Source organism: Centroberyx affinis, unplaced genomic scaffold (genome assembly GCF_046629955.1).
Source record: "Centroberyx affinis isolate AG114_WGS23_722 - 3 ecotype Tasmania unplaced genomic scaffold, CSIRO-AGI_Caff_v1 ptg000100l_1, whole genome shotgun sequence".
In the NCBI taxonomy this organism is placed as follows: Eukaryota; Metazoa; Chordata; class Actinopteri; order Beryciformes; family Berycidae; genus Centroberyx; species Centroberyx affinis.
The window spans coordinates 604,436-620,205 of record NW_027278802.1 but is presented as its reverse complement, the minus strand read 5'-3'; the positions used below and the strand labels follow the sequence as shown (position 1 = coordinate 620,205).

At 46.4% G+C, this 15,770-nt stretch overlaps 1 protein-coding gene across 1 annotated transcript in view; it reads right to left on the bottom strand.

Annotated features, from left to right (window-relative positions):
• Positions 1–13,762: 13,762 nt before the first annotated feature.
• The window catches only part of grin2ab (glutamate receptor, ionotropic, N-methyl D-aspartate 2A, b), a 70,613-nt gene continuing 68,605 nt past the window's right edge, over positions 13,763–15,770 (bottom strand). The window contains exons 19-20 of the mRNA XM_071522865.1: positions 14,893–15,667; positions 13,763–14,759 (exon numbers count right to left, since the gene is read on the bottom strand). Of these exons, the coding sequence (XP_071378966.1) occupies positions 13,763–14,759; positions 14,893–15,667 (1,772 nt within the window). The remainder of the gene's footprint in view (positions 14,760–14,892; positions 15,668–15,770) is intronic.

Genomic DNA, 15,770 nt, shown 5'->3' with positions numbered 1-15,770 from the left:
AGAGGTCACTGAGGTAGATAGAAAGCTCCTCAGTGGCGAGGCGCAGGGGGTGGATGAGATTTGTCCTGAAATGCTGAATGCTCTGGATATTGTTGACGTGTCATGGTTTACACGTCTCTTCAATGTTGAGTGGATTTTGCCTTTGGATTGACAAACAGGGGTGGGGGTCCCCTTTTTAAAAACAACGGGGGACTGGAAGGTGTGGTCCAACTATTGAGGAATCACACTTCTTATAGCCTCCCTATGAAAGCCAAGTGCTGGAAAGGAGACTCTGACCGATTGTTGAACCTCAGATTCAATAGCAACAATGCAGATTCCTTCCTGGTCACGGAGCAGTGGACAAGCTTTTACCCTCTCGCAGATAATCGAGGGGTCATGGGAATTTGCTAATCCTGTCTACATGTGTTCTGTGGATTTGGAAAAGGCTTATGTCCGTGTTCCCTGAGGTATCCTGTGGAGGTGCTGTGGGAGTATGGGGTGTCAGGATCACTGCTGCGAGTCATTTGGTCCCTATACACATGTTTGCGTTAAGTCCAGGTCATTCATCGGACCACAGGACTACAGGATGCACCTTGTCCCCTCTCCTATTTATGAAATTCATGGTCAGGATATTGGGGCACAGCTGAGGTCTGGAGGGTGTCCAGTTTGGTGATATTAGGGTGGCATCTCAGCTTTTTGCAGATGAAGTCATCCTTCTGGCTTCATCGGACCGTGAACTCTGATGTGCACTGGAGCGGTTTGCAGCTGAGTGTGATGCAGTTGGGATGAGTATCAGCAACTCCAAGTTGGAGGCGAGAAAAGGTGACTTCAGGAGTTCAGGTACCTTGGGGTCTTAATGACGAGTGAGGAAAAGAAGGATCGTGAGATTGACCACGGGTTAGGTGCAGCGCTAATGCGACCATTGTATTGGACCATGATGGTAAAGAGAGAGCTGAGCCACAAAGCAAAGCTCTTGATTTACTGGTTGATGAGAATGAGATTTGCGGGTACAAGCTGCAGAAATGAGGTTTCTTCGCAGGGTCACTGGCCCCACTCTTCGTGATAGGTGAGGTGTGAGGAGCTCAGCGATTCCAGAGGACCTCAGTACTTGTCTGGGAAAAGGAAGTCTGGGCTGGAAAATGGATGGATGGATGGATGGAAAATTCATTTTACAGCTCCATATAGGGCTTTCTTAATTATCTAACTCTCAGCTATCCAGGTTTGACGTCTTTCATCCACAATAATTCAAAATACTGTTGTTTTTTTACCACACTGTTTACACATACTTTGTGTAAAATACATTACAAGAATACAGCCATTGTTCTTTGCTGAAGAGCTTTGAGCTCTGTCAGTCAATTTGAGAAATTTATAAAATCCCATATTCTAGGTTTTGGTGGTGCAAGTCTACCTTTGATTACTGAGTGGAGTCAGTTTCTAATGGTTAAACAAAGGGTTTTGTGCTGCACTGTGGTGCTTAAATTATGTATTATAGCGATGATCTTCATGTTTCTAACCTGAACGCTACCCTGCAACTCCACGCTCTGAACACAAAACCTACCAAGCTGGAAACAGATGAAGATGATCCGTGCACAGCAGCTCTCACTCTGCTAAGCTACACCGCCGATCTTGTTCATGTTTTCTTTCTTCCGTTATGTTCCTTCATGACAAAAATCTGCTTTCATGTCAAAATGCTGTGAAATGTGTGAGTGTGTGTAAGTGTGCGTGTCGCTAATGTTTGCTCTCAGAGTGTGACAAGTGTGTGTTCTGACTGTCAGCTTAAATTAAAGCCTGAACTTCAGGCCAGTCCATATGGATGTGTGTGGGTGTGTGTGTGTGTGTGTGTGAGAGAGAGAGAGAGCGTGAGGCTAGGTTGCTGACGCAGAGTCCACTGGGGCACAGTCTCCATTAGGCTTTTTTAGAAACTGTCATACACAAACACACACACACACACACACACACACACACACACACACACACACACACACACACACAAATGGTCCAGAGTATACTTTCAGCAGGTGCAGAACACTCTAAAACAGTGAGGTTTAACCCCTTCTCTCTCTCCTCCATCCCCCAATTCCCCAAACTCTCTCTCTCTCTCTCTCTCTCTCTCTCTCTCTCCGCAGTCAATCCCTAAGATGGCTGTCAATGACGTCACCAGAGTGGCAGTGGGCTGATGTCAGTGTTTCTGCTGCTGTTACAGGTATGTGACTGACTTCTCTCCCTGATGGCAGGGGGCCAGACGGAGGGAGAGAGAGAGGTGGAGAGTCAGAAAGTGGAGCGGGAGCCGGCGTACTCTAATGGAGAAGTCAGGTTCAAATCCTTGTCCGCATTGTCAAACCTCTTATGCCTGCTGCTGTTACCATTCAGTATTCTTCCCTTACTCTACTCTCTTTTCTCTCCCTCTATCCAGCAGCTTCTATATCCATTTCTTCCGCTCTCTCTCTCTCTCTCTCTCTCTCTCTCTCTCTCTTTCTCTCTCTCTCCTCCTCCTACGTGCGCCCCCTCACCTCTATTCTCTCAGCGTTTGATCAGTGGAGCAGCATCTCAGCAGGAGTATTTAAGGAAAGAGAACGCTCCCCTGCTTTATTCTCTCTTTCTTCCCCCTCCGTCTTACATCTCACTGTGCTCTCGTTTGCTCCTCTCCCTTATTTTCTCCTCTTTTGACTCACTTTAATATCCCTTCATCACTGCTCTTTTACTCCCTCTATATCTTTTACCAGTTTTTTTTAAATTCCAGATCCTCAGAATATAAGATCTAACAGGAACCAACATTTGTGTGCCTGTGTGCGTACATGTGTGTGCATGAACGTGTGTGTGTGTGTGTGTGTAAAAGAGAGGGTACAGTAGCAGTGTTCAATTACACAGCAGGAGAGTTTCTTCTGAGTCGCTCAAACTAATCTGGCCTGAAGGTGCAGCTCCAGAGACCTCCAGTGTGTGTGTGTGTGTGTGTGTGTGTGTGTGTAATTTGTGTAACTGGTGTAGTGAGTCTATTTCTGTCTCTAGACCTCAAATGTGAGTGTATGTATGTTCTGTACAGGGTGATCTCATATAAAATTCATAGTTACAGTTACGAAAAGTGATGCACCCTAATTTGGTATCATATTCTACAAATCGAGTGAAACAGAAGGCGGAGCTCCCATGATTGACAGTTTCAGATTGAAATGTTCATTTTCAGCAAAGGTTTTTCTTATTTAACGATGACCAAAACCTTCACCAAACTGTTTTAGTTGACTAGCATTAACCATAACCTCAGCCAAAGTGTTAGTTTTAGTTTTTAGTTTTTGTTCGGCTGGCCATGCGTACGTATAATACGAATCAAGGGTGCATTTTGTAACATGTAATAGGAACGTTGTATAATAATGTGTTGGTGTGTGTGTGTGTGTGTATAGGCAGGTTGTTGGGAGTTTATTTCTCTACGCTGGATCCCCAGATTGTGGCTCAGGAGACGTTACACAACACAAAATTGTTCATCGGATGCGACAACAATTCTCACAGAGCTGCGGAACGACGCCTGACAGCCTCATACACCTCATCAAGTATTTAATGCAAACTATGTTTCATGCATGACTGTCTATGTTCTGTACGTCTGTGTGTGTGTGTGTGTGTGTGTGTGTCTGTGTGAGCGTGTGTGTAGTTGGTGAACAACTCTTGATCGGAGCAATACACAGGCAGAAGACAGCAGTGCATCGTCTCTCTCTCTTTCACACACACACACTCACACACACACACACACACACACACACACACACACACACACACACAGATGAGGCCTCAAGAGTTCAGCTGGCTCTGCCCGTTGCCGTGGGCAGTGAGCCTTTGTGGGCCGTTGCATTGTGGGTATTGTGTCAAGTGTTCGAAGCCAAGGCCAGAAATTGTGAGAGAGACAGAGTGAGAGAGAAAAAGAGATAAACTGCATGTGAGCGAGAGATGGAGCTCAGATGTAGAAGAGAGATAATTTTATTGACAGTAAAACAAAATGGTGGTATTATATGAAATCATCACTGTAAATGTGACTTTCCAACTGGTGAAATATGTTCACTTAAATCAGGGATAATGTCCAACAAAGTGTGCATTAAACCATATTAACAGACATGCGGAGGCAAAGAGCCACACAATGCGAGGCAGAATTACTCGAGGCAGAATTTCACTCTGCATTGCTTTATGTTTGCATTCACTGTGGCGTAAAACACTTTGAGATCCTTTATTGCCAAAACTGAAATCCATTACACTTTTGAGAAATGGTGCACAGCAGATATGTATTTAAGAAAGCTACAGGATTCAGATGGGCATTTCTAAAACTCATTGAGTGAATTTGCAAGGTTTAAATCCAGCTGACACTTTATTGATCCCTGTAGGGAAAGTATCTTTACACCTCCACAGGGAGGTCAGAGGTCAGGTCAGCTACAGGTTAAGCCCCTGGAGCTCGTAGCTGATCAAAGGGCTTAAAACCGAATCAGAGGCAGGTTCCCTTCTCTTCTGGCTTTGTGTCCAGCAGAACGGCTCTCAGATAATCACAGCTGGTTTGGAGCTGCTAGTTTGTGTATTGCAGTAAATTCTATGGTGCAAGGTGATGCTAAAATTGCATTCACTCATGGTACTGTGTGGCAATTTGGATGAAAGTTTCCACCAAATGGCATGAGATATTGATCATGAGAGCAAAATCCATATGAGCATAAAGCCATAGTGTTATGCTAGAATAGGTAAAGATAAAATATAATAATGTAGGCACTGTTCATGTGGAAACACCCTTAAGAGTGTTCATATGAGAACGTCATTGTGCTGCCATAAAATTGTCATTTGTTTCTGGACCTTCTGCTCAAACTGCCACATATTGTAGAGAAATAGATTTACAATCTTGGAAGAAAAAGAAAAATTACCATCATGAGTTCTGAACTTCTGTTTTCAAGGTTAAGCAATTCAAGCAAATTTACAGTCAGAAGCAAATGATTTTTTTGAGAAGAAGATCCTATCCGACGAACTTCCCATAATTCATTGCGTGAGGCTATTCACAATGAATGCAATTTGCAGTAACACATTCTTACGGCACAATGGCTAATTCTAATTCCTCTGTCCTATTCTTTCTCAGTCTGTTCATAAATCAACACCAGCCCCCATCCCAGTGAGATAAAAATGCTTGACAGGTATTCGCTCACATGATAACAGATTTATCTTCCTGAAAAATGATAATTTTTTGATGACTGCATCTCCTCTGCAGGTTTCATATGGAAATTTCCAGCGGCATAAAGTCGAATCAAGTATTTTTGACACACTAGGCCTGATCTCTTCAGCAACACATTACACTAAATAACTTATTCAAGTAAGGATTCGCTTTTGGATTAGTTTAAGGCTGATGAAAAAAATGAAAACAATGTTCTTTGAGGGACTGTGTAGAAAACAGTAGAAAACATGCATGGGACCCCGAGGTTTTTTGCCTTTTAGGAAAGGAGTGCTGCTTGCTCTCTGTCTCCTGTCAAGCCTCCACTTCAGCTGCTACTCCCGGTGTGAACACAACTCACCACAAGGTTTTACAAGGCTTCTCCTTGTACAGTGAGCTTCCAGCTTCTTCCTCCTCAAGCGATGTTGAACAAAAACAATATTCCAAAGTAACATGATTCACCTCAGACTACATGGACGATGACTCACTAAAACCTATGTCAGATCTCTAACTCTGAGCTCCAGTTACCACCCATCTGGAAACATCTAGCAAAAGATGGTAATGCGTAACTCAGTAACACCTTACAGCAGTGGTTCTCAACGAGGGGTCCGGGGACCACCAGGGGTCCTTGAGGGGGTTCCAGGGGGTCCCCAGCAAATTGATAAATTGTTAAACTTCACCATTATTTCATTTATAAGAAGTGAACACAATTAGAGAATGTAGAAGAATGACTGTTTTGATCATAGTTTCTCTGTTATCTCTCTACCTACAATACAGATAGTCATGGAATTCATGGAAAGATATTGTCAGATTTGGGTCCGAGAGACAAAATCTCATCAAATGGGGGTCCATGGCCCTAATGTGGACTAAATTAGGGGTCCTTGATATGAAAAAGATTGAGAATCACTGCCTTACAGTAATGTTAGTACTTTTGACCAAAAATAACTTTGAATTTCAGTAATAGTATTACAGTTGGTAAAATAAGTCAATACTTCTGTTATCGCCGCCTCTAAATATCTGATTGAAGTTGAATTATCCAGAAGCTAAAAACCCTCCACCATCCTGTGATTCATTCGTTCTCTCGCTCTTAGCTAGCTTAGATCAGAAATGACAGAAAGGTTTGTCCAGGTTGAAGTCCCACTAGTTTGATTTTATAGAGCAAAACGATGACAAGAACATTGGCATCAATGCTGTCTGGTCGCCCTCATCTCTCACAAGATAGGTAAATGACTAACTGTGACTTTTGAAAGTAAGAGAGGATGCAACTGCCAATTTATATGGTCATAATCGAAAAGTTATATAACCAGTGGTGTAACGAATCACTGCTTCCGGGGGGCAATAAGTGAAATAATATCATTCAAAGTCTATACCAACTTTTAAAATATTACAATTATTACATTTTGTGAGTGACAAACTCAACACTATCAGTAAAAAAATGTAGACAGAATGAGGAACACAGCCTGACACACAATGCAGACCTCTGAATGTAGTAACATGTGGTCATATATAATCACTCATTTAAGGACTCACACACTGTGTCAGCGTCTGTGTGTCTGTCAGCGGCGCTCTGGCTGGGCGGCCAGGTGATGCTGAGGGGACGATGCCCAGCGGCGAGCAGTTTCCCCCGGGGAGGACTGAGTGCCTCTCTCTCTCTCCCGCCTGGAGCTTCATCATTTATGGAGGAGACAAAATAAAACAAACACAACAAAACGCCGTGAACGCTGAGAGCTTTGGGTCTCACATAAACACGCACTCACACATCCCAGACATTAGAGATGCACACAGAGCAGGCGGCAGGGAGAGAGAGAGTTTGTCCAACTCCTTGTTCCTGCCTCCCAGCATTCCTCACCTAGTGGTACTCACTTTTCTATTAGAAAAACTGAAAAACTGCACTGTGTGTGTGTGTGTGTGTGTGTTTGTGAATGTGTGTGTGGCAGACTGGCTGTAATATTAATGGTGTGATTAGCCAGGTTATTAAAGCTAAATTTACTCTAAACGTTCCGCTTCTATTTCTGCACCTGGAAATACCCTGATTAGCATACAACCATTAGCATAAGCATAGCCTGGCAACACAATATGTGTGTGTGTGTGTGTGTGTGTGTGTGTGTGTGTGTTCTGTGCATGTGTGTGTGTTTTGTTTTTACTCCCCCTCAGGTAACCTGTGTCCACAACATTCCAAATGAGTCATCTTTCAGTTAAACTTTCAGTTCAGTTGTGTGTGTGTGTGTGTGTGTGTGTGTGTGTGTGTGTGTGTGTGCGCGCGCCTCCGTGTCAGTGTGTGTTTGTGTGTGAGAGACTGGATGTAGTCAGTCACATATGACACCTTTCCACCGTGTCCTTATTTGAGATTTATAGCTTCTAGTAGGGAAGCCATGTTGCTTTTGTTGCTCAGACTGAGCTGACTGGCACAGGCTGAAGTGTCAATCAAACATCATCTGTCAACATTCCCAGCCGCCTGCAGAAAGTCCATCAGCAGAGCTGTGAAAGGAGCCGTTTTGCCTATTTTCAGAAGCCCAGAGTGAAACGTCTTCTTTGACCGGGACTGTGACATATTGGCTCTGAAGGCAAAATCAGAATCAATCAATCACCTGCTGGCCGGATGACTTTGAAGTTAGATGCCGTCAATCCCCATTACAGTAAATCAGCATGAACATGGTTTGCCAACAGATGCTTGAATGTCAATACGCTGAGAAAGACTGGAGCAAGATTTCGAAACCGTTTCAATTTTGTTTTCTCACAAACTCACTCACTATCCAGGAAAAATGAGAAAACATTTTAACATTTAGAGAAAGAAAGAGAGAGAAAGAGAGAGAGAAAGAGAAAGAGAGAGAGAAAGAGAGAGAGAGAGAGAGAGAAACACTCATGCACACACGCACGCATGCACACGCACACACACCTGCACGCACGCACACACACGCACAAACACACACACACGCACACACACACACAAACACACACACACACGCACACACACAAACACACACACACGCACACACACACACACAAACACACACACGCACACACACAAAGTGAGCGTTGACCGCTGGAGGCTGAGAATAGATGTTCCAAGTTGGATGCAGTTGATGTGACTATTATTTCTCCTCTTTCTACTCTCTACTCTCCCTCGGCTCATGTTACACCTATCCTGTCGTCTTTTCCTCCTCCTCTGTTGCTCTCTCCTTTTTCTCTATTCATCTCCTCTCTCCCTCTCTTCCTCCCCTTTCCTCTCCTCTGACTAGGCTCAACTCACTCCAGTATTTTTAGTATTTGTGAGTAGGCGTCGCCAGGTCCTTATGAATTTTCATGGGTTTGTTCAGTGTGTAGGCTGACACGCTGCTCTCTCCCCCTCTCTCTCTCTCTTTTTCTCTCACACATACAATCACACAGTTTAAGAACACAAGCGTACACACTGTAAAAATACACGCACACTCATACACACACACGTGTTAAGTGTGTAGGCTGATTCCTGGTAATGAGGATGCTTGGCGTCTTGGGAAGAGTGAACAGCCTACAGCAGGCCTATCAAAGTCAGCGCTATCATCCTCATCATCCTCTCTTCTGTCTCTCACTCTTCCCTTCTCTCTGACTTCTGTCTCTCGTTTTCTTCCTGACTCCCCCTGTGCCGCAGGGCTGCTCAGATGGAGACATTCTTAATCCAGGAAATTAATTATCTTCATTTATCTGCTTCATCTCACACCCCTACAGTGCGTCTGTATGTGGTAGAACGGCCAAGCCCAACGTGTGTGTGTGTGTGTGTGTGTGTGTTTGAGAGAGAGAGACCTTAGGATTACGTGTGTATAGCCTGGGGAATATGCACGTGTGTGTTATGTATGTGTGTGTGTGTTACCGCAGGGATACAAGGAACATGTATCTTGCTCCTGTGTGTTACAGTAATTGCGTTAGACCCTGACATGTGGAGCAGCTCAATTCTATTAATTAAATAAGAGGAGCACATTTGTGTCTCGCTGTGTGTGTTGTTACTCTGTCCATTAGATACAAGCATATGGATCATGTCAGGAAGAATTAGGCCATTGTGGTCCTTACACCCGGCCTCCGAGGAAGTGACACACAGACGTGTGTGCACGGGCGCGTGCGTGTTTTCGCGCAGACGAACGCGTACACAAGAGCGCACACAGGCCTGCGCACCCTGTGGTGTGTGTTGTAATGTTTTCAAAGAAGCTCTGGTTGACTGCAGCGCGGCTCCTCATGGCTTTGTTCTCCGCTCCTCTCCTTCCTCCTTCTCTTCTGGCTGCAGCTAGTCTATGGCTTGTGACAGATCCTCTAGCCTTGGTGTGTGCTGATTTGCAGCACACATAAGTGTGTGTGTGTGTGTGTGAGAGAGTCTCTCTGTGTTGGTGTCTGTGTGCACGTGCGTGTGTGCTCTCTCTGCTCCCCTCCTGTCCCACTTCAGCCCAGATTAGAGCGCCCGTCTCCTTAGGGAGACAAAAATATAAAAATAAAGCTTTTACCAGAACACTGATCTAAACACACACACACACACACTTTCACACATGCACACACATACCCACCCGCACATACACTCATTGACACTCTTACTCACACGCGCACACACACACACACACACACACACACACTCAGGGTGCATTATGAAAGCCTACAGAGAGTGGGGCAGAGAGCCCTTTTTCAGCAGCATCCCAAAAAGCCCTGTGCCTTTCTCTGCATAGTCGGCAAACTGCAGAGAGGGAGGGGGAGGGGGAGGGGGAGGGGGAGGGGGAAGAGATACACAGATGGATGTGTCACATGTACTGGCATCAAACAGATTGATAGACAGATAGATAGATAAGATTAAATTACAACGAGACCCAAACAAGTAGAAAAATGTAACCTTTACTTATTTACAGATTGTACAGAGGTACTGAGTGACAAGGTAGTATTTACAACAACACAACTAGTAGCTTAGAAACCCCTGAACTCATACACAAGTGAGATACACAGCAGGGAGACCCGTCAGGCTGCACCTCAACTCACACCTTCTGCCCTGCGTGTACATATATATATTTATATCTCTATATATATATATACCTTAGCCTGGTCACTGTGCTGAGCCAAACTGAGCCACACTAAGAGCTGGGACACTTCCACAGTTGTGCTGGGCCAGCTTGGTGCCATATAGGCTACATGGCAGGCTGGGACCCGGGGGAGCGTAATCGTCCAGGGCTCCAGTCAGCAGGGCGGAGGGGCTGTTTGATGTGCAGCCCAGTAGGTCGACTCAGGGAGAACTCAGGTGTTGCAGCAAAATAGGTACCACTAGAAACACGAGCACGTCATGCAATTAAAAAAAAAAAAAAAAAAAAAAAAAAAAAATGGTGTAAAAATATCTGTGGCGATGGAATACGGACATACAAAACCCATTCTCCATGCCCTCTCAACCACAACAGTACAGACTCAATGTGTGTGTGTGTGTGTGTGTGTTGTGTGAGTGTGTGTGATTGTATGTGTGTTGTGTGTGTGCATGTGTGGTATGAGTAAGAGCCAGGTCAAATGTTATGTGTGGGAGGAAGGGAAGAGAGTAGAGATTGTAAAGTATACACACAAACACATGCACACACACACACACACACACAACACATGCTCACACACACACACACACACACACTACAAACATCCTTCACATACATGTATCATCCTGTCTTATATAAATGCTTGTACCGTGTAAAACACACACACACACACACACACACACACACACACACACACACACACACACACACGCACTCACTCACTCCGAGGTGAAACAGCACAGACTAATAGTGGAAGAGAACTATGTGGGTGGGGGTTCTTAACCACACAGGCTGGACTATCATTATTCATTGAGTGTGATTCAGATGAGAGCCAGCTAGCTAGTTAACCTGTTAGCTGAGCAGGATAGTTAACTCGTTAGTTAACCCAGCAGTGAGGACTGTACAGTGAGGTCCCAACCAACAACACACCAGAGGAAAAATCAATTTCACACAAGAATCTAAAACATGCCAAAGTCTTTTTTTAGAAGCAGAATAAAAGCCACGTTGTTATTGAAATGAATTCTACACTTATTACCATTCAAATCAAACAAATGAAATAATTTTCTAACATTAAAAACAAAGATTTCTCTGTACATAAGTATAATATTGCAACCTGATATTGTGCATATAACTCACACACCGAAACCTGTTAGGATGACCAAAGAGGGGCAGCGCTCACCATTCAAAGGTGCATTTTTTGTTTCAAACTGTTTTGCATTCTTGGCAGGCAATATGTGTGTGTGTGTGTGTGTGTGTGGGAGAGAGAGCGAGAGAGAATAGAGAATAGAAAGAAAGCAAGAGAATAGAGATAGATGTTCGGCTAATGGGATATCAAGTCCTTTCTCCATCATAATCCTTGTGCTAAAAAAATCAATGCCCTTACGCAGTAGATTATGGATTTCTAGAACACTCATACACACATTGCCAACTCTTGTCTAGTGTGTGTGTGTGTGTGTGTGTGTGTGTGTGTGTGTGTGTGTGTGTGTGTGTGTGTGTGAGAGAGTGAGTGCTGCCTCTGTAACAAGTCACTTTGCAAACTCTCTGCTTGCCACGTGACTGCTCTGCTGAAACACGGCGCTGCGCTCTTCGCCAACAGAGCCACAGAAGAGCTTGCTATCCTGACGCTCATCCAGGAGTATTAATTTGATGAGTAAATCTGCAGCCATGTTTCACTCGCCCTCTAAATTCACTACTTGGCCAACAGAACCATTAAAATGAGCCTCGAGTCCTTTTGCTCAACGTAGTTATCAGAAAAAAGTACTGTATTAGAGCCAGTGTTGAATTTGAAGAATCATAACGACTACTGATATTAAGTGATTTCCAACAATACTCTAGATGTAGTTCTGCAGAGATTTCAAACATCACTACTGAACTTTATTCCTCTGATCTATTCCTCAATCTATTCTATATAAGGAAGGAGGGAAGGCCGGTTGGAAAGAAGAAAGGATAAAAAGGAATAAAGTGAAGAAAGAGAAGGATAAAGGAATAATGGCGAGAATATACAAAGAAAAGGATGACCAAGATAATGAAGGAAGGATAGAAGGAGGGAGGAGCACAGTAGAGTTAAAAAAGAATAGGAGGAGGAAGAGCTTGTGTTGTGTATATGATGCTGTACCCATTATCTAACACTGTAAAACTTTCAACCTCACAATGGAAACCGACAGAGCTGTGACACCTATTGCCTTAACGTTGCCCTAAACCAAATGCCAAAAAAAGAAATAAGAGAAGGAAACATCTATCCAGCGAATGATTCTGAATATTCATAGTTTTCAGTATAAAAGTGTTTTTGGTCAAACATCTGTGTTCGGTGGCAGGGTATAAAATCTACAAAGTGCACAAATAGAAGCTATCTCATAGCCTCGACACACACACCCACCCTAAACTACTATCCTAGACTATTGTGTGTGTACATGTGTGTGTGCGTGTGTGTGTGTGTTTGTGTGTGTGCGCGTGTATGACCCTGTATAGGAGTTGGTTGGTACCACAGGGCAGTAGGAAGCATGCAGTATGACCTGAAGGCTAGCTAAGAGAGGAAGCAAGGACGCTATATGTCTATAGATCTAGAAACACTAGAACACACATTCTCATTCTGAGGAGCTTTACTGGGCGGACTGGCGGCCATGTTTGGTCCACTGTTTGGAATGTTCAATTAACTGACATCAACAATAACAAACAGTCTATAGTGCTGCTGCCATGTGTTACTTCCCCAAAACAAACACTGTGTGTGTTCAAGTGTTTGTACATCTATGGGTAGGAGCCGGACCCCGAGGTGGGCGCATATTTAAGACCTGTGTCATGACCAGCTGCCCACCTCCAGTCTAGTCTGTTACAGAGATAGTATTTCCATTCAAGTCAAGGATTACTCTAGTGTAGTGTAGTACTCTTTAAGCCATGCTGGCAGTGCAGTTTGGAGGCTCAGACAACATACGGGTGACTGTAGAAATCATAGTGCAACAGGAGAGTCCTGGAGAGAGAGAGAGGGGGGGGGTTGTGTGTTTAGGCGAAAAGTGTGTGCGTAATCTCAGAAGAAGGTGGGGATTCTTTCTCCCCTCATTTCCAAGAGGCTGGTTAGAGGGCGGGACAGGCCAGGCGGGCCGGAGGTCGCTTCAGCTCGTCCTCCCTGAACGTCCAAACATCCTGTTGTCCTTCGCATGCTGATGTGCCACCGGATCCCACTGTTGATGCTAGATTGCATACACAGTGTCCCTCCTACTCTGCTGGACATTTGGTCTGGTCTTGTTGGACTTTGTGTCTGTTTGTCCCTCTCTACCCAGAGCGAGAGGCCAGTACACTCTGACACTCACACACGCTCTCCATCTTGTGCCTCTAGGTGTCCCTTGGCCCCTATCCCGCCCTGTAGGGGGTGTGATAAAGAAACAATGATTTACTCAGCATCACCAATGACCTATAGTCTAGAGCACACCTTGGACCCTGTCGCTCACACATGTATGTGTGTGTGTGTGTGTGTCTTTGTGTATGTGTGTTTGTGTGTATCTGTGTGTGCTTAGAATCAGAGCTGCCTGGTCCAGTCACACACACCCCCTTCTTGCATGCGTGTGTGTATGTGAATGTGTGTTTCAGTGAGAGTAAGTGTGCGTGTCTCTCAGACGTCGGACTCGATACTGGGCATGCGCCGGTAGAGGCGAGGCCGGTTGCCGCCGGCGCTAGAGGCTCGCGGCGCTGTCACATAACTCATTGGCTGAGAAGCAGCGGGTGGGACCATGTAGGCCACCACAGTGGGCTCCTGCTGAGGGTAGAACACCTGTTGGTCAACATGGCCGCCATGCTGGTTGATGTGATGGCTGCCATGGTTACCAAGGGTAAGCGACAGCGGCATTAGCTGCTTATAGAGCTCGTGGGCGGAATTTCTCTGTGGCATGCGTGCGACAGCCTGGGAGGCGGGCTCTCGCTGCGCGGTGCCAGGGGCTGATTGGAGGAAAGGGTTGTGAGAGGGGCGATCGGGGAAGAGGCTCTTTGAGCGCCGGGGGAGGGGGATTGGGGTGTCCAGACTGTGGTGGTGGGAGGGCGACGGGGAGGGCGGGCTGCGGCTGCTGAAAGGACGGTCAGAGCGCATGGTCAGCACGTTGGCGTAGGCCCCCTCCTCCAGGGTCAGCTCCCTCTCCCTGTCAGACAAGCTCAGCCCCCGCAGGTGGGCGTGGGACTGAGGCTGCCTCTCGGGAACGCCGTCCGGAAGCACGTTCTCATAGGAGTGCTGACGGCTCAGCTGGAGGTGCTGGGCGGAGGAGGAGGAGGGCAGAGGAGCTGAGGAGGTAGGGGAGGGCTCAAAGTGGCTGACCAGCCCGTCCCCTTCACCCACCAGGCCCAGCTCGCTCTGGGGAAGGTAGTGTGTGAACATGTCCCCACTGTGTGGGTGAGTGTGTGCGTGAGAGTAGTGTGAGTGGAGCTGGTCTTCGCTGATGTCGTAGAGGTTGCCCAGGTGTGTGCAGGCGTCGCAGCGTGCCTGTGGCGAGCGGACAGTGTAGAGGCCAGAGTAGCCGCTTAGCTTGGCCAGGCACGAGCGACAGTGGCTGGGCCGGACGCCTTGTGCCCCGGGCCCCCCACCTGGAGCCTCAAATGATCCTCCAGCTTTGTCCTTCGCACTGGGGAGAATTGGCAGGAGAGAGGACGACAGTGATTACAAAGAAAACAACAATACAAGCAGAGAAAGTTAAAACTTCGAGAACAATGGAATTAGGTATGAATTTGTTGTTTGTGTTGTATTGGATGTGTTACCTGCTGTGTTTGTAGGTGCTGTATTTCTTGTCCTTCAGGGAGTGCAGGTCAGCCTCAGCACTGTGGCTGTGGTGCAGCAGGCTGGCACTCAGCTGCAAAATGGGGGCTTCTGCCTGGTGGGAGTGTGCGTGTGTGTTGTCAGGTGGAAACAGGTCAGGAGGGTAACTGTGGTCGTCACCTCCTCCCTGGCTTTCCCGCTGGTACGGGGGAGCAGAGTGCAGACTGGCCTGGTCTGAGTCAATGGAGTAGATCTTGGATCCTCCGCTCCCGCCTCCCCCTCCTCCCCCCCTCTTCCTCAGTTGGTTGATAGGCTTGAATCCTCCCCTGGCTGCCATGGAGTCTGAATCTTTGTGTGAAGGCGGCCGGCTGGAGCACTCGGAGATGTCAGAGTGTGGTGGGTCTTCAGGAAGGTAGCGCTGGCTCTTCATCGGTGCGGGTCCAGGCCCGGAGGCGGGGGTGGGGCTGGGGCCGGGCACTGGAGACGGGACTGAAGGCTGGGTCTTCAGCGTCTCCACACTCTTCTTCCACAGCGCACGAGGCTTTGACGCAGGACAGGCCGGCCCAGCGAGGCGGGTCTTGCCGTTGTCGTTGGTGATAGACAGCTGGGGCTTGTTGGGGCTGGTCTGGAGAACGGGGGCTTTTTGTTGCCCAGGAAATGGTGCAGCATTGTTAAGGAGGTCTTTGTGTCGCCCGGACAATGACAGGAAACCCTGTAGACCAGCAGCGTTGCTATAGAGACCAGGACCCTTTGGAGGCAGGCTATGGAGTGAGTTACCTAGGAGACAAGGAGAGATGCACCTCAGACAGCAGATACAATAGATGGGATGTTTGGACGGATGCTCAGCCTTCTAGCTGATACATTATCTAATAGCCTGGCA